This window comes from Prorops nasuta, unplaced genomic scaffold (assembly GCF_024137725.1).
Source record: "Prorops nasuta isolate Cenicafe-Biocafe unplaced genomic scaffold, Cenicafe_Pnas_1.2 PNAS00003, whole genome shotgun sequence".
NCBI lineage: Eukaryota > Metazoa > Arthropoda > Insecta > Hymenoptera > Bethylidae > Prorops > Prorops nasuta.
Window position 1 is genome coordinate 5,716,158 of NW_027116800.1, and position 25,504 is coordinate 5,741,661.

Sequence of the window (25,504 nt, forward strand, 5' to 3'; positions counted from 1 at the left end):
TTGCCTCCCCCCCCCCCCCCCCCTCTATGCCGCTAATCACCGCAATATTTCCCACTCTTTCACGGACCAGTTCTAATATATTCCAGCATATAAGTCATCGGCCTATCTCGTCACTCTGTTTCGTATATACACCCTAGTCGTCTTTTAAATTTTTAATCAAATTTAATATATAATATACAATTTGCTTATTTAGAAATTTTGTAGAATTTTACAAAAATCCAAACTTTCCATTGATAATTTCTTGGTTTATTCTGAATAAACGAGAGTAAGACACGAGGATTATGTTTCGATGAAAATGGAGTTTTTTCTTCCAACTGGTTTTAATCATCTTGTCACGTCTATGTGTAGCGTAATTAGTGCATTCTTGAAGAAATAATAATTTTGAGAAGGTGCAGAGTGTAATAAAAATTGAAGAAGAGTCGAAATTAATATCACGTTCTGAAACCAAATTTAATACTCCAACATAAATCGTCCCACCACGTGACTCTGCGTGTATAGGGTACTTACTGCACTCTAGTCGTGTTTCAGAAAAGAAAATTAGAACGTTTCTTCGGACATGGAGAATTTAGTTGTTTTGAAATGTCCTAGAATTTTAGTAAATCGAAAGTTTAAATAAATTATGCAATGCGTTATACGAAAATAGATTTATTTCTTGGAGCTCGTTTTAGTCATTTATATATATAGCATACTTACTATATTCTTGAAGCTATAATTTTGAAAAGGTGCAGAGTGTATTAAAAATTGAAGAGTGGAAATTAATATCGAATTCTGGGATGAAATCTAATATTCTAGCATAATTCGTTCCACCACGTGACTCTGCTTAGGGTACTGCGCTCTAGTCGTGTGTGTTTCAAAAAAGAAAATTAGAAAATATCTTCGGACATGCAGAATTTAGTTGTTTAGAAGTATTCTAGAATTTTAGTAAATCGAAAGTTTGAAATAAATTATGCGTTATACGAAAATAGATTTATTTCTTGGAGCTCGTTTCAGTCATCTCGACGTCTATATAGCAATACGTATGCCATATTCTCGAATGCATAATTTTAAAGGTGCATGAATATTGTAAAAATCTAAGCTACAGGCATGGAATCTAATGGCATTGTAATTATGCAATTGACACTGTGGATGGAATATACGATGATCGAAGGTATATATAAAGTGCCTCGTTGGAACGTAGCCCACCACTAACGGGTCTCGCGTGACTTTTCTTTTTTCCATAAAAACGAGAAGACTCAAAACCGTTAGTCACCGCGAAGAACCCGACGACCTCTTCTGGCAATACTTGATAAAACCGCAAACAATGACCAGTTGGTCGTTCCGTATAGAGCCTGCCGTAGGTACGTACATAAATCGCTTATATTCCACTCGGAGGGAAAACGTATATATACGTAGAAAATAGTATTTGCTAATTACGCCGTACGTCCGACGGTTCGCGGAAGAACAATCTGTGAAACCGGTTGTCAATCGTTCCTAATTGCTCGAATGTGAATCTCTGGTCAATCAAGGATTTATCATATGGTAGGGATGAAAGAGCAGCAAACATTTTACCGTTTCCGCTGCTTTCCAATTATCATTCTGTACACTCTTCTTCGTTTTCTCTCAATTAATTTATTTTCTCGTAAGACTACGAACACTAAAAGAAAGCATAGGGAGCACGCGCCCCGCTCGGAAGATGCTTAAAACCTATATACGAAAATCGCCCAGAGAGATGCTCGAAACTTGTTAAAAACTCGATCCTTAGGGAGGATCGTGCGTCGGAAGCTTGCGTCTTCTCCTCCAATTCGAGAAAACCCGTTGAGAACAAAGTTCGGGAACTTACGAGTATACAATACAATGTTTACAGCTGAATAAAAAGAAAGAGAGATAAAGGATATAAATTTAACAAAAGCATGAAACTAAATTGGGGAACGCTTCGACGTTTACATAGTTTTGGGAAAAAATACATAGGGAATCGTTGTAATCATTAAAAAAAAAAAACTCCACTGTGTATGTCTGTATATTATAATTATATACCGTCTAGCTGCTGGGGTGTTTGGTTTTCAGTGGAAGAAGAACGTCTCGAGTGGACATCTGGGCGTCGACGACGTGTGCTTTACATGCGCACAATACGGTAATGAATTAACGGTAAATAATCGATACGCGTAAACCTAATGCGCTTACGGCTTCAATAGAGATGAGATGGGGGGGGGGGGGGGGGTGAGGAAAGGAGGAGGAAGAAGTTTGAAGGTGGGCCGATGCTTAAATTAAACTGGCGGCTCGCGAGTTCCACCGATAAAGTATCTTCAAGCGAGCGACGATTATCCTGAGAAAAAAAGAAAGCAATAGAGAGAAAGGAATAGAACGAGATAACGCCACAATGATTCTCATCTCAAGGAAATCTCATCTGAAATGGTTCGCTCGAGAGCCACGCTACCGTCTCGCGCCGAGGCTTCGCACGCTAAACAATAATTAAACTTTATTCTTTATTATCATTTAGTATCACATTACGTTCACTGTTTGTGCTGGCCGTGTATTTGCCTGGCTTACGAGAGCGCACACACACACATACACACGCACACAAACCTGCACCCCGATGCAACATCGACCTCCGTTCCTGCTCCCATCGAGTCGACACGCGACGCTGCTCCTCCAGCCGAGTCTCCAGCCTCCAAAAATCTTTTGCTCCCAAGAAACGAGACTTCCGGAGGGAGAGAGTAGACCGTGTATCGACCGCGGAGATCGCCAAGCGCTACCATCTCGAGTTTATCTCGCTCGGACCCATTGTCGTACAGGGCATCCGGTTCAGCCGTGTTAAAACTAATAGATTTGCGTGGAGAACATAATTTACCATTCTTTCTTACAGAGTTTTTAATCAATCTTTCAACTGCAGGACATTTTGCTTAAGCGGAGCGAAATCTTTGTCTCGATTTTTCAACAATAATATATATATATACAGCTAGTTTATTCACAAGCATAAATATATTGTTACATTGGTACAAATTGTTGTTTGGATGAAATTTAAGAAATGCAATTAAAGAATTAAATATGCTTACTTCGATCGGAACCCTCTATTACTCTCAAGATAGGCTAAACGATGCCTGGCTAATAGAACGAGGTTGTTAAGTGGTTTTTTTAACGAGCAACCTCGAAGGAAAGAATTTTTTATTCTTGTGATCAATTTTTAACTAAAAAGGCTATGTAAAAAGTACTATAAGAAATTTATTCTTCAAATGTGACTTGTTCTAAACGAATTTATTGGTTTGGCATGAGAAAACTGGACACCCTGTATATATATACATGTATATATATTTTCTTCGAAACCTCGCTATACTGTCCTCCGAGAATTTTTTAGCTACGCTTGCTCCTCTTTCATTTGTACCAACGGATAAAACAGATCTACCAATAATTCACTATTGTACAAGGTCATCTTCTACATCTTACATATGTGTATATATATATATATATATATATAACATTATTCGTAGTCACTATGCAAAAAGGACGGTTCGTAATGCTTGCTAATCTCTCTCTGTCTCTCTACACATACATATATACATATATATATGTATATTTAGTTGTGTGCATATATACAGCGATTGGGATTTATCGCCTGCCCATCGTTCATTCGTCGATCAACGCCAAGAGATTCTGGAAATGACTTTTCGCTACAGGTAATGTTCGTTTATTGCGAGAGTTTAAAAGATTACTTTCTTTCTATGAAATATTTGCGACGAGGTCGTGCCGCTGATAGCGAATGGATCGATATGTAAACGTTATATTGGTTGATTGCTTTTCCTACTACAACGATCCTATGAAATAATCTTTGGTGTGACTGCCACGGGGATACGAGGCTACTATTGATATAAGTTCCAATACTTGTGCGTAATCGTTTTTGTCAGTATATCGATTACGTTTCGAGAATGTTAAGACTACTTTTACGTATATGGAATGTATGATCCTGGAGTGATGGTGAAGATGTGCTGAGGGGCAGAAGGGTGATAGGAAGAGAGGGTAGAGGGAGGGGGAAGAGAGGATGTGGATTGGATTTTGGAACGATTGGTTCCCGCGGAGAGTGAATTATATCGATTCCGAAGTGACGTCGAGATGGTTGCGTGCATGCATATATATATATATATATATATATATATAACCTTGGAGCAGAAAAGGGAGGTCGAAGCCCTTTGTGTGATCGAGGCACCTCGGACAATGATATACATACATATATATACATTTATATATATATATATATATCTAAGAGAAAATCTGACGTCCCGCGCCAATGGAAAATCTTGAGGAAAGAAAGCTACTACCTCGACTACCATACTTACAGCGATCTGGCTAAATCTAAGCTTTTATTAATTCGAATTATAATTAATTTGCTAGGTGTAATAATAACGTTCTCCTCTCCTAAGCCAGCGTGTATCTATAATCTTAAACGCTTACGTGTCTTAAGTCTATGAACACATGAAATCACTGCCCAATCGACCAATTTGGACCCATGCAACAAGGCACTCGTGTCGTTGAGAAGCTGATCGTTCGTGGATAAAAGAGACGGGGGCGAGATGCGGGAAGACGACAGAGCGGAAGACCAATATATCGCACGCGAAAAATTCATTTTCAAAGGCTGAACGCTATATATATATTGCTAGGCGATGCGCGCGTGCACGCAGTTTTCTACGATCAAATATAACAGCGATCGCGCACTGTCCCTTTATTCTTTGAATAAAATCGAGCGTCGATCAGCCGCGGAAAAATCATAAACTCTGCAACAATATTATTTCTCTCTCTCTCTCTCTCTCTCTCTTTGTTTTCTTCAAAAACGATAATTACAAAAATAAATGTTTCTCCCGTTGATTGGTTAAAAATCGTCATATATCGAGAGTATCGAGGATGATTAAGACTTTTCGAAAAGTGGGGAGAAATTTCAGCTCTTTACGAGGATTTGTTCGAGACGATTGGCGGGCAGGAAAGCTAATCTTATATAGCTACGGCAGAAATCGGTGGAAAATCGATTGGTCCCTTTTTACAAATGTTAAATAAATAATGATAATTCGGCTCGGCGTATGTCTATTGATAATTATTTACAATTGTGAGATTGTGTGCTGAGGTAGACGAGAGACGTTTCATTGGAGATTGGATAATACGCTTGTAACGAGACGAGCGTGGCTTACGTGCAACGTGCCCGCTATATTTTCACACAGCTATCCGGCTCTCTCGTCTATAATGAACGATACTCGCTGCCAGAACCGTTTTAACGCCTCATCCGACATTGTGGATGAACGAAAACACATTGTATCCTCTCATTCGAGATTCACCACAAATCGGTGTTTCCTATATATAATCAATGATTACAAACTAATCTTGATGAGTGTCTCCGTCAGGGACAATTTTCAAGAGACGATATATATATATATATATATATTAATTATATAATTTAAAGGCTATTCCGGTGCTGTGTCATTAATTCTGGAACATGTACAATTTTATCACATGCGTCTCTCTCCAATGTAAATTATATGAATTCTATAGAAGTTTCAAGCCAATCAGCTGTAACGTTCAGTACAATAATTAAAGATCAGAGACGACATGGCCATGTTCGGGCGAAGCAACGACACATTGCAAAGGCCTCTGGTGCATCATTTACACGTATATTATATAAGTATAATGTATTATTAGTTTACTACTGACTTTATCTAAAACTTGAAAAATACACACAGCCTACTGGTAGGCATAAACGAAGATGCACTCTCGGCCAAGTAAGAGCAGAAATCTCGCGATTACCGAACTTATATCACAGACCAGTGGGAACTACACCTCGTCAATCTCGTAGAAATAAATAGAATTAAAACATTTTAAAAACTTTGAAGGATACCCTTCTACAACAAACAATAGCTCTCTCTTTCTCTCCCTATATATATTTCTATATAGTATTTGCACAAGTCGTATCGGACGATTCGTGACTTTGCTAATGTAGGCGCATGATAGAAAGCATCTCTGGTGATATTCTTACATGGTTTGGTCTGGACACGTTCTCTTCGTAACATCCCGAGTGCGTCCCGATGTATCATCATCATCATCGTATATAGGTGGTAGCTGCGAGGATTCTCGAAAGCTAACACCTAATCTGATCCCACATATAGCTGCGGTATATGAGGTATCGCGTACTACATCGCTACCGGAAGGAACGATTGTCTCGTCAACGCGAACGCACGCATACACGCACGCGTTGGAAGAAAGGAATCGTTGGAAGGTTGGTCGCTGGGCTGGGGGATGAGACAGAGATCGGAAATGAGATAAAGGGAGCAGTGGCTGCACTCGAGATGTTTAGCACCGGGTGGCCTTTAACCTTGTCGCTATTCGTGAAGGTTCTTACTGAGAAGCAAATTGTTGTGCGGCCCCGACAAGTGTCTTATTAGCTCCTGCAAGCTGTCGAAGCTGAGCGAGCAGAAGCAACAGGCGAAAGTGTTGTCGGGGGCAGCGATGACGCCTCTGTGAACCGAGCAGAGGTGCTTCAGAAGATGCGCCTTCTGCTTGAACATGGCGACGCACAGTCTACACGCAAAGGGTTTTTCGCCCGTGTGCACTCGCAGGTGAGTCTTCAGGTTCCACGACATTCCAAATTGTTTTCCACAGTAGCTACACCTGTATTCCCGCACGGGGGTCGATTTCGGTGGATCTTCCGAGGGCGGGGGTGGAGGGGCCCTTGCCGGGGGCAGGGTCCAGGAGCCCCAGGGTGGCTCCAAACCCGCCACCGATGCTGGATCAGCGCTGGGTGGCCTGTGCGATGCTCCGGGTGGCGTCACCGATCTATCCTGCTGATAATATCACTTTCTTTCAGAATACCATCCTCTTTTTCTTTTGCACTCGAGCGCAACTATAAACGTTCGAGAGTCGCCTCTCGCGCTACGTTGCTAAATAATTACCAGATACGGTGGCGCCGAGACGCTCAAGGGGTGTGGCGCCTGCAGCCTCCTGGGGGTCTCGAAACCAGGATTGAAAGGTACGAAGGCAGGATTTTGCGCCGGGGCATTGTGAAATCCCGGCCGTCTTTTCCGGTGAGGCGTTACCACGTAAGCTTCCGCAGGAGGCAGGGGTATCTCTTCCGGTTTCCGTTTCCCAGGCTCCAAGCCTAACGCTAAACGAGCCGCTAATTGCCTTCGCCTCTCCTCAGCTTCCTCCATCGATACTCGCCTTTCGAGCAATGGCTTCTCCGATCTATACACCAAAATATATTAATGCTTGGTATATTATAATCACTCCATTAATCTGCAATCTTTTCTTCTCTTTCCCCCTTTATTCTGCGTGCATACATGTACCTATATGCTGTATGTATATATTTATATACCTGTGTACTATATCGTGCGAGCTTTCACTCGTCGTGGAAGCTCCAGAGTTTAGACTGAGATTTACAGGATCCGAACTATCCCTTCTTCTGGGCGGTTCTATACTGCTCTCCCTGTTCTCCATTACAAGGCTCTCGCCTTCCACGCCTTCAACGTCCACTTCCGGTTCCTCTTCACAGCCCTCAGTTTTTATCAATACTGAGCAGCAATCTGCCGGATTATTCGATTGCCTGCAAACAAGAGTTCAATTATGTTAACGCGACGATGGGAAAATTGAACAATATGGTCCGTTGAATATAAAACGCCCCAAAGTATGTTTATACATATGTATTATAACGTTCTTATCTGTAACTATTAATGCGAACAATTGACATAAGACTTATTTGAATAAAGATATAGCTAGTAAAAGACTTTTTAACAAATTCGACAATTGTTATAATTATAACGACACGCGTGTCATAGGCAGAAATTTTAACGAGTAACGGCCTGTATAGAAAATTTGTTTATACGCGGACAATAATAAATATCGCTTTTCACTATATTTTATACTAACTTTAGGGCATGTAAAAAATTATAGTAATTATTACAAGACGAATATGGTACAGTTTACTAAATATTCGTAATTTTTCCTATAATTATTGTGCATGGTACCTACTATATACTGTATATATACAGGTACAAATTTTAACCATGCATATGATTCCTTCTGTGTCCTAAAGCTACTATAAAACATAGTAAATTGCGCTATTTATTTTTCTCGGTGTATAGCAATCTCACCTGCCATCATACTGGGATTCGTAGCTGGAACTTTCTTGACCATCCGAGGGTAAGGGGGTAGGTATTCTATCGGGGTCCGAGTTGCTGCTAGAGGTCTGAGGTTGGTTCGGTTCGAAGAGCTCCGATTTTATTTGAAGGAGTTCAAAGAGTTCTCTCAACGGTGTGAGTTCCGTCGACTGAAAGTGAACATTGTTGAAATTAATATATATATATATAGATAAGATAAGATTAATGTAAGAAACGGTGCAGGTTCTTGGCAGAGGTGATCGATGAGGGGTGGTACTCACGGGTATGAGAGCTTCTCCGTTGTAGAGGAACTCGAGGAGGTGATTAAGCTGGGTCTTCCTGACCCCGGAGAGATGGACCACGTGGTCCAAGGCAGGGTTGCGAAGAAGACTAGCTAAGAGGGGACTAGCTGCCGCCAGAACAACGCGATGAGCCCTGACAATAGAGCCATCGTCGCAAGCTAGGGTCACGTCCACGTGACGGTCGCCGCTGTACCAGGCCCCAACTTCAGCGGCCAAGGTCGCGGGATGCTTCCCATAGTGTAGTGTCAGGAGGCCGTCAGTATACATCGTCTGGAGGGGGAAGAAAAAAAGTGGAACAATTATTATTTCTCGCCTCGCATCTACGTGCATAATCTTAATATCCATCTTTCTGTTTATAGTCGAGTGCTCGTATATACAAGATTATACATAGGCGTCCTTTTTATTTATAGCTACAGAAATTCTGCGAGTCCTCTAATTAAACTCAATTAACCATCACAATTGCTGGTGAAAAATGCACTCGAGTATTCTAATGTCCCTGATACATTATCGAATAGACCTCTGTGTGTACGTTGCATATACGTATATGTATGGGGAAGCGTACAACAGCGAATTTATAGCGTTCACTTCTTGTCAAGCATATCTCGCAGGATAAAGAGAATTAATTGTTAATCGAGCGTTTCGTATCTGTTTCTCAAGGGGAGCCTCGACGGAGAGAAAGTTTCGTTTCGCGTTATATTCTCAAGCAGCAAAAGTATAATTAATATTATGAAACCAATGCCATAAACATCGACGTGTTCCGCAATGTCAAGCGTGTCTCGGATACAATAAGTTTCACACCGAAAACTTACGTGCGTGTGAGAGAGTGAAACTGACATTTTTTCTCTGAAATCATGGTGAACGCAATAGCACTCAAGAACATTAAGTACATTACGCAGAATTCCTTGCTCGTATTACGGCATTAGCCAACAATAGCGACGCTAATGTGTTTTTGCAGTGACATTAACGTTACAAATATTTTCTTCTCGCTATATATATATATATATATATGAATATACATTTAATAATAATAGTTATTAATTATCGAGCGAATGCCAATCGTTCGTTACATACGCGAGCTATATATGCGGTTTATTGGGTAATTCAGCGTTTGAACGTTGAACGCGAGAGGAGAGTGTGATATATAGAGAGTAATAGAACTCATCAGTGTGACCTTGCGCGAGCAGTGAAATTGAGATGGAGAGGAAGGGACCTTGAACGATGAGAGTGTAGTACATTTTGAAAAAGGCGTGAATTCCGGTGTGCATATATATATATAAAGTTTTACGGCTGCGCGAATTCTACTGATATGTATACTTACATGTACAGCGGTACACCGAGCAACGGATCGTTCCTCGAGATATCCATTTTCGGAGAAAACCGTGAAAACAGTTTCTATATTAAGGACGCGCGCCGCTATGACTCGACGATAAACAAGCAGCAGCAAGCTGCTAGTTCGCTGCTGCCGTTGGCTGGCGACGGGCGACGGGCGCCGGCGACGAAGACGACGACGACGGTTCAAGGAAAATCTTGCTGCGTGACTGCGAAACGATTGTTGCAGGCTTATCTCGATTACGACTGTATAACAGACAGCCTTGAAGATACCAACGATGGAATGTTCCCTGACAAACATCTGCAGATTCAACAATTGACTCTATACAGAAGCGAGGGACAGTGACGAACGTGCTCGTGGAAAACTCACTCCTGAAAGTGAAACGAGCCTCTTCGTCCATTTGATCGTTTTAATTCTTGGAATTGTCTGCCAGAGTGCCGGGGATGCTCGTTTCTTACTTTTCACACGTATAATTGAGATAACGTTGAATGGTCCAAATCGAGGAATGCCATTCAGAGTGGACGTGTAAGAATTTATAAGGTTAAGCGTGAACAAGTCGTTGCCAAGAACGATAAAAAGACAGGCGGAAGAAGAATAGTGTTAGTAGGGGTGGGGGGTTGAATCTAGGCAAGTCCTTGAGTAAGAGTTATGGTATGGAGAGTCGATCGTTGGTCGCATACGTAATAATCCGTCATCGATGCATTACTTGGAAAATCTCTGAATAAGGAAACGTTTACCGAGCATTCGTGTTATTGGGTATCGCTACCTGCTACTAGCATGCAGTGTGAAGTTCAGGGTCAATCGTTGCTCGGCCGAGTCGACTGGATTACGTTCACGCTTACGTCCTTCTTTCTTATTCTATTTGGGCCTTGAAGCCTCGCTGGGCGGGCGGGGTCTCCGCCGACTAATCTGGTCTGGTGGGGACTCAAGCCACTCAACGAGGACTGAAGGAGGGACAGGGAGCTTTCCCGTGGCGCCCTCTCGCTCGACTCGCGCTTTCGGCAGGTGTCGCCATCTGCGTTAGAATCTCGGTACAAGGGTCTTTTATATATTCCAGAGATATTCGACTGTCGGTAAAGAAAGTTTGAACCCAGCAGCTATTAGCATTGGTTGGTAAAAGCTTCTGTGGATCGGAAAAAGTGGTGAATGAACCGTGTGTGGCTCTTTCTCGATAGTGGAGAGTAAATGTTTGCAAGAAACAGAAATACTTTTGTGAAATAATATGGCGTAGGAAAATATATGAACAGAGTGCAAAGTTTTATTGGCGCGAACAAGGCAAAACTCGTTATTGTTGTATTATACAGGCGTCTCGGCTTATCATTGTTTACGCGAATAGAGTATTTCGCGACTGAACTTTTGTACCGTCTCGGTAGCAGGGCCACGAACTTAGTAAATTGGCGTTGGTCGAGCAATAAGAAAGCGCTTGCTGCATCAGCGATTGCAAAGTACAAAGTCTTTTGGCGAGAAAGAGAATGTTCTTTTGTAAGTAATTTCGCTTTATCACAAAGACAGTGTAATACCATCGATGCAACGTAATCCAATTTCATTTGAATATCGTATGGTTGGCGAGGCGTCGGCCGTGTTGTCCTGTGTAGTCGAATCTTATCGTTAACCTAGTAAATAGTCGACGCCGGCGCTGGCGCGTCAAATGTAGCCGGCTCGACCCAGAAAGCGGGAAAGTACAGAAGCCAAGCATTTGATAACAATGGGAGAACGTATGCTGGTGCACGGGGTTCGTGGGGTCAAGACCCCGAGATAACGAGAGAAAGTCGGTGAATTTGTGAATTTTGTCGCGTGATTTCGTTCGGTTGGCTTATCGCTCGTAATACGCGAGGCGTCGATTGCGCATGCGCGTGCGTGTGCGCATGCGCAGACCAAAGCTGCCTCTCCTTTCGCGCTTTTTCTGCCCTTCTCTCTCTCTCTCCCTCTCCCTGTCACCGGGCTTCCTTGCACACACTGGCAAAGCAAGTACGATATTGACGGTTTATATACACGTACATACGTGCGCAAGCACTCGCGCACCGCGTACGCTACCATTATAACCTCCTATCCGGATGGCGGACGTTACGATCTACCATTGAATCGAACAATGGCGAAACTGGGTTACACAAATGTCGAGGCTAGAAATTAAAGTGCGAGAGGCTGGATGACGAAGCCCGAGCCTGCGACGAAAAGTTTCATTCGCTTCGAGAGAAACAATCGATCGAGCTCTCGATCGGGAACCATTAAAAAACTGCTGGAAATCGCCATATTAATGGCATACCTGCGAATTTCTTGCGCGCTGCCGCCCTTCTTGAGCAACTTTACTTCTTTTCTTAGAAACGCAATTACACCAAAATTATCGCTACCAATACTTTTACACTAGCAATACCTTCCGCTGCTTTCACCGTCCACTAATTTTTGCATTTACCTTGAAATAACTTGAAATTCTAATTTTTTTTTCAACTCCTCTGTCCCTGATTTTCATGAATAATAATCCACCTAAAAATATACCATATCGAATCAATTTGAATTGATTTGCTCGACTCTTTTTCTTTCACGAAAAAAATGTCAAACATCGATTTCCACCGTTGCACAATGAGAGATTAAGAAACTCTTGTATATAGTTATCGCAGTTCCAACGACACTGCATACTTCGAACGAGTGCTCGCATACGTAGAGTGTCTTTACAAAACGATCGCTTTTCGGTTAAAAGAAGGGACGCCGATGGTTTCGGTACAAGCTCGACTCTTCGTCAAATCGAACGATCGGTGCGTCAGTTTATTAGTTCGTCTCACCATTTTCCCGATCAACACTTTGATACTTGAAAAATTTATATCGCTTCAAGGTTAACGATCTACAAATATATCATGCAAAATTAAGCAAAAATGCAGGGTTGCGTCCGTGCGAGAATGAAAGGAGTGAACTTTTGAATAAAAATGAATGAAAAGAGGATTGTTAGGGGGGAGGGGATGCTTTGGAAAGCGCGAGGCAGTGAAATTAATAGTGACAGGGTTACGGTGCTGATTAAGACAAAAGGGACGGGCAGCCGGGCGAGTGAGCAGAGAGAGAGAGAGAGAGAGAGAGAGAGCGACAACAGACTGACTGACAGACAAACGGGCAGAAGGGAGGCAGCGGGGTGAACGAATTGAGCAACGCGCGTCGAGCGAACTCGTTACCGACGAGCAGAGTATATATATATATGCCAGGTAGCGTAATGGAGTGCGGATGCTTCCGTTCCCTTTTTTGCGGGCCCATTTTGTATTTGGTCGGTCCGAAGGAGAGGAGCGTTTCGCGGTCTCATCGGGCCCGCTCGTGCGTAGGCACACGGCCATCGCGAGTCGCTCGTCTGGAACGAGCTGGAAGTGCTGGAACCTCGTCCACCTCGTCTCTCGCACCGATCCAATCCGACCCAATCCGTGTCTTCTCACCGCAAAATTCGATCAGGCCGGGGCGCTCCCCTCCGAAACCCCAATAAAATCCTTTTCTTGGGAAAACCAACGACCCTCGACCAAACGCTCCATTCTGTAGCTATGCTACATACACATATACATACATACTCTACATGTACAACGATCCCGCCACTTCTCGTCGACTCTCGCACACTCTCCGAGCAAAACGTACCGATTCTCCCAACGAGACTCGCGCGCAGCGGTTTCTTTCGATCGATACGATACACAGCGATTGGTTTATCAGTAAAATTCTCAGTCTCGTTTGAAGTTCCGGCAGAGAGGTTATATATATGACATTGGCGAAACCTCTGACTCACACCTTTCCTCGATTTCGAATTGCCATTTTCCACATGGCCTCTCACGCTCTCCCTGTTGCACATCGCTCCGTCGACTGTGACGTATGTACGTAGTACCTGCTCTCTCTCTCTCTCTCTCTCTCTCTTACCCCTTGCCTCCTCTTGCTCTCTTTTATTTCCCTCGCTATAGACGCCATTAGTAAATCTTCGGAGCCTCGCAATTTTATATTCTTCCGAAATTCCCTTCGTTTACCTATCATCCAATCAACTCTGCACAGGGACTATTCTTGAGAAAAACTCTCTAAAATAAATATCAGCTTCCCTCTATACAAGATCGACGCTCTTATTCCTCGTGAAAATGTTCCAATTGTCTGGTTCAGAGGCACCGAGGAATGAAATTGTGACAGGATATTGGCACATTGGTTGCCCTCTTGATAAATGGCATGATCAATTTTATCGAGATACAGCAGTGATACGTTTTATTAGCGAGACCACGCGTGTACACACAATATTTACTAAACCACGCGTCAGGAAATTTACATACATATATATATAGAGCATAGCGCCTCTATTATTTTTCTTTACTCGATTATCTTTCTCTCTCTATTAATGAGAGCAAAACATTGTTTTCTCTTTCTTTCCCTCGTCGCGATATATTCATCGCGTGGAATATTCGATTCGTGAAATTGATAAAAAGTTTAGCATCGATTAATGAGAAATCTCGTGTGAAAAACGTTTATAAATCGGTCGAAGGAGACGACGAGTGTTCAGAGGTGAAAACTAGCAGAGAGGATGAACGTTGCAGAGCGTAGACCAGGTTGTTTTGAAAGAGTGAGAGAGAGGGGGTGGGGGGGGGGGGGGGGGGGAGGGAGGGGAGACACGCGAGTTCCCTTCCCGATCGACGCGTTCGCCGGATACATTTCGTTCAAGGCCAGAAAGTAAAAAGCCTTTTCAACTGCACTTACGTTACGTATATCGAGCCTAGTCCGACCGTAACTAGTACATACTCGCACGTACGTACACACACACACACACACACACCGATGCAAAGATGACAGGTACACACGCAACGTACGTTGTACATATATATATATATATGTATATGATTTTACGTCCGTGAGACACAAGTCCCCTCCCCCCTTTTTACAACACTCCTCACCACTCTCTCTCTCTCACTCCCTTTTCCCTCGCATTCTCGCCTCTCGCCTCTCGCAGCCTGGAGCGAGTCCGAGAGAGAAGAGGAGCTAGTTACATGATCCATTCATTATATAAGAACAATCGTCTCCTCTAATAGACGCTTCATCATTGTTGATCCGAAGGGCACGCTAACTCGGCGCATGCGTCCTTCGCTCTCCCCCCTCCCCCCTAATTCTCTCGTGGCGCACCAGTACGCGCGCTCACTCTCGACGGATGCGAAAAAAAACTTTGCCAAAAACAAGGAAATTTTCACTCTCGGTCGCAAAAACTACCAACCAAGGCTACCACTCCGCTGGCACATGACTCACGAGTCGCTCGCGGGACTGGAGGGGACAAAAAATTCAGTCGCAGCGTCGCGAGGAAGAGTCGAGGATTGTGCATTTAGCGCGAGGTCCAAAAGTTTCGGCGAAAGGTGAAAGTTTTCTCTCTTCCTCTACGCGTGCGTATTCTTCTTACGGAGTCTTTTGTACATGTGTGTGCGTGTAAGGTAACTCTCCGACACACACACCGTGCGTATATACACATACGATTCGTCGCATTCATCCGGCGTCGTTTCTTCGGCCACTCGAGCTCTTTCTTCTCGAGCTGCGCGCGTCTTGTTGCGTTTGTAGCCTTGTTACACGTATGGTCGTAAATAGCAGCATGTGTAGCGGCCTTTATGCCGTGACACGCGCGTCTTCGCGCTGCGCTCTCTTACGTAACGCGCGCGAGAACGATCGTTTCTCTCTCCGTACCGGAGCGGAGGCGACGTACCGTGTTGTGCGAGCTGCTCCCCCCCCCCCCCCCTCTCCACCTCTTCCAACGATATTAATCCAAAGGGCAAGCTTGTCCTGGCCGAGAGAACACGCGATCGCGACAAGCGATCTACACCGCCAAACATTTAACGCGTCGTGTCGCCTTTCACGCTCTCTCTCACCTTCGAACGCACATATATATTTATTTCCAAACACAATCCCCCCCCCAATAACTCTCTTCCTCTTGCTCAGAATTTCCCTCGGCTACTCCTGACAGCCCGCGACTCGACGCATCTGGATCGTTTTTGGATCGTTTTTAGATCGTTTTATTCGCCCCTTCGTCGATCGTTTCAGTGTATCACACTGGATGCACTTTTAATGAACTTTTAACTCGCGAGAAACAAAGTCTTGCGAATAATGTTGATTGCAGAAATCGATTGCGAATTTAAGATAGAAATTGTTTGTGGTACCTTTGGCTAATTTTTATGTATAAAAATCCTATCGAATATATATATATATATATAATGCTTGTTTCAAGATGACAAAGAACGTGGAAAATTAATTGAGACGCTCAGCTTCCGCGCAGAATGCAACGGTTTTCCGCGCCGCGGCATTCGAACGAAACTAAATTCTTAGGGAATATACTTATATATAGTTATCAACGATCGATATATAACGCGATTAACGTACAGAGTCGCTGTGTTAAAGCACTCGACAATATTTCGATCGATTTCTTCCGTCAAAGTCGTTTACAAGCGACGATCGCGCAGTGTGTGCAACAAAACCTAAAAACAACAATGAGACGGAGCGAATGAAACGAGCGTGAAAGCGTCGTGTCGCGCGCGGAGCTTTTCATTCGTTCAATGTCGAAGTCTACACCGCGCCTTTTATTCGTCGCGCGTCACCAATCACCAGCCGTATCGATATTCTTGCACCGAGCGCGTCCTTTCGTTCCCCCAAAACTACGCAGAATTACCACCCTTTCCGCGTAATTTTTAACAATGTGGCAACTTTATCGATACACGGATTTGCGAACAAAGTTGAAGGAATTTAAGGCGATTCGAAGCTCCGTTACACGAGTGAAGAGTTTCAGAGAGAGAGAGAGAGAGAGAGAGAGAAAGGTTGAGAGAGTAAATAACAAAGAAGAATATAGGAAGGTTGACTCGCGTAGAAGGAAAGAGAAGAGTAGGAAAATTTTCTATCGAGATTTCGATCCGTTCAATGTCAAAGGGTGCTCAACGAGCTCTAAACTTTATTTTACGCTCGCGAGGAGATGTGGCGGTTGTGGAGGGGGAAAGACGACAGGCGATCGTTGGTCGCGACTCGCCAGTGTAGCTGCCCATCGAATCCAATGTCTTCGCATCTCGTAGGTTAGTCATCGCGAGCGATGCATGGAGATTCGATCGCGCGTGCGATCGCTATTGAGCGCTCTTAAACGAATGACCTTTCGCTATATACATATATATGCATGCGTTAGAGCTATAGCTATTGGATATGTATGTACAGTGCGTTCCAACGCGGAGCGGGACTCACGCGCTCCAGAGAGGCACGCGTGCATTTGCGTTACGCAATGCCTTTCTCTCTCTCTCTCTCGCTCTCTCGTCAGACGAACGTATACCCCCCCCCCCACGATCCTCGTCAAACCCAAAAATTCGAAGCTATACCGAGTCACTCGATGACAAAAACACTGGAAAGACAACTGGCCCGACGTGGAAAAACTCTACTTCCTCGTTCCGCAAAGATGCAAACTGCAATGGTCGCTTTTTCGATAATTATTTCCTCGTGACGTCATCGCGTCCTGACAATCAACCGGTTAATGCCACACTTTCGGTATTATAAAAATGGTCCTCGCGAATTTTCAAACGAATGCATTTGTTTCCAATAAAAAACTCATGCATAAAAGGCTGCAAATTTTCCCATGTGAATTTTTAACTGTATACAGTTCATCACTTTTCCTTGTAGATCCGAGAGGCGAGGTGGATTTTGAAAAGACGAGATTTTTTGCTGTAATTCTCGCGTGACGTCACTGGTACCCAAAAATCAACCCGTAGCACGAAAAATTATCGCAACGAGTCGATTTGTTGTTAGAAAGTTTAGAAAAACTAAAATTTTAAACAATTACGTCTGTTCTTAAAGAAACCAAGGATTACAAATTTCTTCGTCAAAATTGCAAATGTCTCTTATCACTCCTCCTCTCAAATCAGAGTAGCAATAAGAATTCAGCAAAAATCAAAATTTATGAATTACCATTCTCTCGTGACGTCATCGGGTGTTAAAAACGAAGCTACATTATCAACATTATTCTATACGTCGACGAAGAAAAGCAGTGGTAACGAATCGATTCGTCGTTGGAGGATGAAAGGGAATTTGCGAAATATTGCTATTAGAGAGCGCGCGAGGGAAGCGTATGGGTAATGATAAGGTGTATGTATCTATTGCTATATATATGTATATACATATAGCGTGCGTTGGACGTTACAAGTTTTCCGCGTGCGATCTTAGGCGTGCCTCGTTCCATCGGTTGACTCGCACATACACACACATATAAAGGAGCTCGCGCGCAGTTATCATACGTGTAGTGGTAAGCAAGAAAAGCCAGGCGTATTTTAATAAATCCAAGTGCACCGCTTTTGGCTCGTTTGGCCTTGCAAGCTCGCATAATAAGTGAGTCAAGCTGAAACGTGGAATGTCGAACGATGAGCAACGTTATTTCGCTAGGAGTTGGGAGAGCTCGGCTCTCTCTCGGCTGCCTCGAACCTCCCGAGCGAACCATATAGCTGACTCTCCCTTCTGAAAATAGTCCTAGGTCGGCGCTACGTTAAATTGATAACTGCACAGCCTCGCGTAACTCTCCGCTAGATGATGCTCTCGTCAACTTGGCCCCAAACCAGCGACTCTCTCGCTTTATACTCGGCTAGAAAAACACTGTGAAATCGTAATAACATTCCCTTTCACGATCCATTGTGCCATTTGATTTATCGCGAGGCAATAACATCCGTGACGCATTCGACATATTAATTTTCCTTACTGCGCTTTACTCACTCGCATTTAACGATCAAACTTTTCTCACTCACACACACACACACACACACCAGTTATTATTTACTCAATGTCTCCCCCCCCCCCCCTCTTCTTCTAGCTTTGCTCATTTGTTTTTCAATTGTTTATATCGGGAGGAAGAAAGTTTTTCAAGTAGGATTTTATGTGTGTGTGTGTGTGTGTGTATTTGGCAGTGGATGGAGAGAAATAGATGTGTCGAAAGTCGAAAGGAAATGCGGAGAGTGATCGGTAAAAGGAATCGCGGTGGCCTTGAGTTATTCTCGATAGAGTCGATCGGAATTAAAGCGACGCGGAGAGACGACGATAAAGATGCTCGAGCGTTAAGAAAGAAATGTCGCGAAAATTCGCAAGGATCGCGCGGTGTGATCCGGACCCTCCTTATACACCGGCGAGGCATCGTTGTTTATTCACGCTCGAGCAACGCTGCCGGGACCAGAACGCCACTTACCAATTACTTCCGATTTGTTACAAGAATTTTCCAATTGTTGCGCAATTCGCTCTATCGTCCGTTATCGCGCACGTTGAAACACGAGTGTCTTTCACTCGGTAAACGCGCTGCGTCAAAGCCGTGTCATTCGTAATTAATATCTTCATTATGTAGCGTCGTGGATGTAACAAGATTTATGGTCCCCTCATTACAGCACGCGATGCAATTCATTATTCATTTGCGATTAACCGCTAGTCGAGTGGTCCGTTTTTTGCTCTACATATTAATAAATTAATCAGAGAGAGAGAGAGAGAGAGAGAGAGAGAGAGAGGCATTTATAACGCAGTTTGTACTTTTGATTGTTAATTATACATATATACGAGAGGTAACTAATAATTCGCCGATTTATTCTCAAGCGGTCGGAGAATGGAAACGGCGTTAGGTAAGATGGTTACAATGGCGATTCGAAAAATTAAAACGATTTATTATCCGTCGAGGATAACCTTGGTCTTGACTTTTTCGCATCTCCCCCCCCCCCCTCTCTTTCTCTCTCTCTCTCTCTCTCTCGAAATTCATACAACTATACGCGGAGGATGTGATATAAGCTATATATAGTTCACTAGAGAAACGTGTACAGAGTGCTATGCGATACTATTATGTTCGTCCACATTGCGACCACTTACGTAATCGGAATGATCTCACGTTGTGGGTGGGGACTTGTCACGAATATCGCTATATATATATACAGACACACACATTGTTCGGTGCAAGCCTCTTCCTCCCCTTTCTCCGTCCCCCCGTATTTTTCTTCCTCGTGTCTCGTGCGAGCAAAAATTTCTATACGTAATCGCGCGAATAACAGCAGAATTATTATCGGTTACCCGTAAGAAACGTGCGCCACATTTCTCTCCAGTGGAAAGTCTTAGTTTCACCCCACGCGAGGTCATACTCTAATGCTATATACTATACTATATATATATATATATATATATATATATTACACGTATTCTAAAAATATTCTTTAACACTCTTGTACCATGAATGAACCAACTAATCTACTATCTTTATATATGATTCGATGCAACCTTCGTTCGAGATAAAACTCAGATAATCCGGGAGCATTTACCGATTAACTTTATTGATAAATACAGACGTTAAAAATCTGCCTCTCGAGTTTGCTAATTACCAAGAAAAGAGGATTTTCAGTATTTTTATTTGTGATTTTATCGCGTATGATTCATGAAAATAAAATCTTTTATTATATATATATATATACGTGTGCACGAAGAAAGGGAGATTCTCGATATTTGGGTCGTTTGTTCCATGATATAATGCTCGTAACAAGCATCAGGGACGATTAGTGTGTCACACAAGTGGCAAACGACCATTGCGCGATCACTTGAGAGTTTAACAATAGCGGGGGGAAGAAATTACGTTTATAAGAGCGTTTGTAAAAGCTATTAACCGTGCAATTCAAATATAACATTCTCCTTCGACCACTATCGTGTGTATACATGTATAACACTCTGTGTAAATAAGTGTAAGTTGGACAAAGTCAAATACAATTTGTATAGTATAATTCTATTCATGATTGGCGTTTTTTTTTTATAATTACTGGTACAAGATTATAAAAATTGTACAGATAGCTCGGTGTAAAAGTCCGTTGACGAATGGCCACGTGGCGCTTATAGCAGTCTAGTGCGCCACTTATATGCATTAAATAATTGACAAAGTTCCATCACACTGAAGGGTATAACAAAACTGTCACCGAAGTGTGCAGTAATATGTATGAATGAACTCGTTGCTAGGATCGATAGGCCAATGAGTATGTCTGCAAATATAAACTAATTATTAAGACGTCTCTCGGCATAAAATTTGCATTAATCCACTATATTTCTATACTCGGACTGATATTGTGCTAGCAATGTATTATTCAGTGTGAAATTATTTAAAACATTTTGTATAAGTATTATATATTCGTCTTCTGGATCGATGGGTCAGTGAAAATAGATTTTAAAATATAAACTAATTGTTAAGACGTCGGCAAAAAATTTGCATAAATTCACTAGATTCTATACTTTAGGCTGTGATATTGTCCGAACAATATTTTGTTCAGTGTGAAATTATTAAAAAAATTACGCATAGATGTTATATACTCGTTTTTACGATCAATAGGGTAATGTGTGTGTGTGTGTGAAATTGTTTAAAAAAACAAACAAATTAATAATAGACGAGTATGTGTAAGAAATTTGTATCGATGCACTATATTTTGCTAGATTTAAAACGGAAATTATACGATACTATTTTGTATACAGCAACGTATCATTTGATGCTCGATTATTTTGAAAAATGTGCGTAGGGATTATAAGACTCGGTATATGTCGGTCAACGCTTCTTTTATAGCTGATCGATAATCGTGTATATATAAATATAGCGAGAAGGAAACGATCAATCGTCGTGTTGCAGGGGAGCCATGCTCGAGGATTTTCAGGGTATCGCGCAACGCGTTCGTTTTCACGTAGCATTTAAAATTAGGACACTTTCACTGTCCTACGAAAAGCCCGAGAGAGAAGCCTGGTTCCTGCAGTGGCGCGGTAGTAGAGTGTTTGAAGGGGGTGGAGAGGGGGAGCATCGTATATACTCTACTACGACTGCGAGGAAACCGGCCATAATTTACTTGGAGGTGTAAACAGACGTCTCTCCGAATCTCTGTATACACTCGATTCCCTGAAAGCGCGCGCTCCACACCGTACGACGACAATAACAACAACAACAACAACAGTTCCCTATAGCCGAGCTCCATCTTGCGCAGCTCTTTTCCAGATGACATAAGCGAGCACGGTGAAACGGAGTTGCAACGAACTTGTCACTCGGACAGTCACCGGGATAAAAACTTTACTTTCAACTGTCACATTCGAGGTCACTAAATGTGCCGATTTCAAGCAACGGCTATGTGGAAAGTCTGCCAATGCGAGAGTTCCTTTTCTACGAATATACCCGAGCAACTATTTTTGGCATCTGAATCAAATTCCGCCGATAATTGGGATTACACGAGACTGTACACTGAAATCAGACGAAATATCTTGGCCAATGTATTCTCTCTCCTGCAAAATTCCGCGGTTCTTTGCTTTCCAAATCTCGTCCTAAATACCGTTTTTCTTCACGTGTGCGTGTGTGTTTTATAATGGATGTACATAACTCATGCGTTTTTAATCGTAACTTAGTTTCAAGTTTATACGGAGAGTTTGAGAAAGAAGGAAAGGATGAAGCGTTAAATTTGTGTTATCGAGAGGAGTTTATTACGGTCCATATATTTGTCAGTTGAGATCGTTTACGTGGGTATATATATATAGTAGTATACAAAGTTAGCAGTGAAGGAAAAGCAATGACAGCAAGAGAGGTAGAGACAAGCAAGTCCTGTAGGGGCCTCGAGAGACTCGAGTCTCTCTCTCTCTCTCTCTCTCTCTCGTACACCGGACTCACTCGCGCGATAGATGAAAGTGAAAGGGAAGGTAGAAAGGGTTGGCGCGCGGAGGTATACTATACTCGTTGTTGCTGCTGTTACTCGCAAGACTCGGGGGCCCAGCGGAGCAAGATTTACAATCGCCACGAGCCAGAACGGGGCAGAAACCGAGGAAAATACCACAGGCACCGAGCGAGGCACTATACGAGAGCGCCCGCTCTCGGCTCAGAGACGTAGACGTAGACTTATAACTTGTCGACACACGGATCGCACTTTGCACAACAACCTGATTACGCTCCGATTACATTAAACATTATATTCTTTCCCATTAAAATTATCCTCCATTACTTCCACTTCCCTTACAATTCTTTCCTCTTTCCTTTTTATAATTTTATTCTCATACTCGTGTAACAGACAAATGTTTTTAGTCATTTTATTTTCAATTTGTTGTGCGATTGAATAAGGTTTAGAGTTTTTTTAGAAGGTTCGTTCGGAGCTGGGATGTAGCTATAACTTGTCGATACTCGAATCACACCAACACTCTTTGCTGGATTTTAAGAACCTGCTTTATACACTCTGATTACACTAAACATTATTTTCTCATTAGAATGTTCATTAATAATTTCCATTGCTTTATAAATTTTTTTTTTAATTTGTAATTTTACTTTCACACTTTTTTAGTAGGGACTTATTTATTATGACTTTAATTTTCGATTTATCACGTGTATTAGAATAGGATAGGTACTTTGAAAATGTTTATTTTCAGTGTACGTAGAGGAATAACGTAAAAATAGCTATCGATACGCGAATCACAAGAACCATACTTTACACAACAACCTGATTACGCTCCGATTACATTAAATATTATCTCCTGTCATTAAAATTATCATTAATGACTTTTAATCTGCCTTGAGAATTCCCTACTCTTTTGCCAAACATTCGCGCGGTATTCTAAAATTTCTAACTTTACTCTCACACTTGCGTAATAGAGAGAAGTATTTTCTTTATAAATTTTGTTTTCAATTTATCGCGTGTTAGAGTAGAGTAGCCAGTAGGCACTTTAAGAGCGTTCATTCAGGCCAAGAACGTAGTTACAACTTATCGATACACCAATCACACCTTGCACAACAACTTGATTACGCTCCGATTACATTAAATATTATTCTCTCATTAGGATTATCATCAGTTGCTTTTAATTCACACTTGAGATTCTTAAACAGTGCTTTCTTTTCGTACGAGACATCTGGCATTATAAAAAAATTCAACTTTCACTTTAAGCACCCTAAAAAAATACATCCATTTTTTAATTCCGCTAATTGATACGAGTTTCAACTGGCTAATTGCACTTTACTTCGTTTATATGTTCTAATTACATTAAACGTAATTTTTCCATTAAAATTATCGTTGTGATAACTCTTAACACGTTTATACGATTCTTAAACAATATTGTTCCCAACTTATTTATAATTACTCTTCTATTACGTTAAGCACTCTTTTGTAAATACAGAGTTCACATTGACGATACTTTTAATTGTCACAACTATTCTTATTGCAAACAATGCTTTCCTAATTTACAAAACACATTTAAAATTATAAAAAATTAGGCCTTGACTGTGCGTGTAAACGATTTCATAAAATACACCTCCATTTTCCAAATCCTATTTTCATTATCCACTCACGAATTCTAAATGTGGAATTATCATCGCCGACTTTAAAATGTTTGCAATCATCTTATCGCATAAAGTGTTTTTCTAATTCACAAAAACAATCACCATTAATACATACGAAGAAGTCTCGACTGGGAAAATCCTGCAACATACGGGTCGATTTTCCAAATGTTATTTTCCATTTTCCAGGCATGGATCGTGTTGTTCCTGGAGGCTAGACTCGTTATTACCACGAATTCTTGAAAAGAAGCGTGGGCGTGCGTTACCCGTGTATTGCTGCCTTTCCTCTCAGTTTTACGATAATTTCCATCCTTGGCTGAAAGGAACGATAGAAACAAAACGGTCAATGGAAATAGTGCGTTGTACACCGTTGGACACTACGGTCGTATGGTGATGGTCTCGCAACACACAAGTTTCTCTTCCTAGCTCGAGTGGGCGAGATGCTTTTCTGGAGGAAGTTTTCTCAATGATCCAACTTTATAGCCGTACGCATGTTAACGAATTACTCTTTGTTCCAACATGCTTCGTTCTTCCGATTTATAGGGGGAAGGGGGACCCCCCCCCCCCCCCCCACTCCTCCCAACGTGCCACTATAAAAATTTGCATTTCGAGATAACAGTGAAATTTCTCAACAATAACCTGCGATATTTCACTTTTCCAAAGGTTCTTCTCTCTTTTGGGTGCAGGAGGATCTTAAAAATACTCGAGAGAGAGAGAGAGAGAGAGAGAGAGAGAGATGCATAGGTTGCGCAATTGTCGAAGAAGAGGGAATTTTCATTGTTTCCTGAATCGACTCTCCAAGCGGTTTCTACTGCTGTCGAATAGTAGCGTTTCGTCGGAAATCAGCAGAAAATTTCATGGAGCGACGCAATCGCCACTGCCTATTCGGCGAGGCACGTTCGCGAAGAGTGAAAGTCCACGGCAGAACGGCGTTCACCGTTCAAATCGCACGATCGATTTTGTCGCGGAGCGAGCCAATTGTGTTCGGGCTCGATTTCGCCTAAACTTTTCTCACTCGGGGACCGTGTTGTGTACCAAAGAAGCTCTCTTTGGACGGAAAATTCCCGAGAGAGAGAGAGAGAGAGAGAGAGAGGCAATCTTTATATTGACCACAGCACTTCCCTCCCCCTCCCTAAATCTTTCTTTAATCGATTAGCCAATTTATTAACGTTACGTTGAAAATGTAACATGACTTTTATCGACTACTATATCTATATAATCTGGAAGATACAACTATACTCTACTCGATACATCCTAAATCATAATAGGTACTTAAAAAAACTCCCTTTGGAAAAACAAATTCTGAGAGAGGCAATCTCTGGAGTAACCAAAGAATACATTTTCCCTTATTTTCTGTTCGAAAGATTAATATTGCATCGAAAATATAATATCACTCGTAAATTTTGTATTACTACATGGTTAATGTGGATGGTATATATATATAGAATGCTCTATTTAAAATACCCTAAACAATACACTTAAATAAAAGATG

The 25,504-nt window shown here is 42.1% G+C and overlaps 2 protein-coding genes across 2 annotated transcripts in view; both read right to left on the minus strand.

Annotated features, from left to right (window-relative positions):
* LOC136786202 (apolipoprotein D-like) overlaps positions 1-25,504 on the minus strand; it is a 35,042-nt gene that overhangs the window by 1,833 nt on the left and 7,705 nt on the right. The gene's annotated exons all lie outside the window — the stretch shown is intronic.
* ken (ken and barbie) lies at positions 39-10,180 on the minus strand. The gene is made up of 6 exons (XM_066747786.1): positions 9,726-10,180; positions 8,387-8,677; positions 8,100-8,275; positions 7,325-7,552; positions 6,903-7,194; positions 39-6,794 (listed from the first exon to the last, which is right to left on the minus strand). The coding sequence occupies exons 1-6, from the start codon at positions 10,035-10,037 to the stop codon at positions 6,333-6,335; spliced, it is 1,761 nt and encodes a 586-aa protein (XP_066603883.1). The 5' UTR covers positions 10,038-10,180; the 3' UTR covers positions 39-6,332.

What these genes read in the sequence shown, in the direction of transcription:
- ken (XM_066747786.1), bottom strand. Translation starts at nt 10,037, where the DNA reads ATGTTTGTCAGGGAACATTCCATCGTTGGTATCTTCAAGGCTGTCTGT. An exon ending in ACGGAGAAGCTCTCATACCC is followed by an intron (nt 8,276 to 8,386) that starts GTGAGTACCACC and finishes GTTCACTTTCAG; the next exon opens with TCGACGGAACTCACACCGTT. An exon ending in TCGCACGATATAGTACACAG is followed by an intron (nt 7,195 to 7,324) that starts GTATATAAATAT and finishes TTTGGTGTATAG; the next exon opens with ATCGGAGAAGCCATTGCTCG.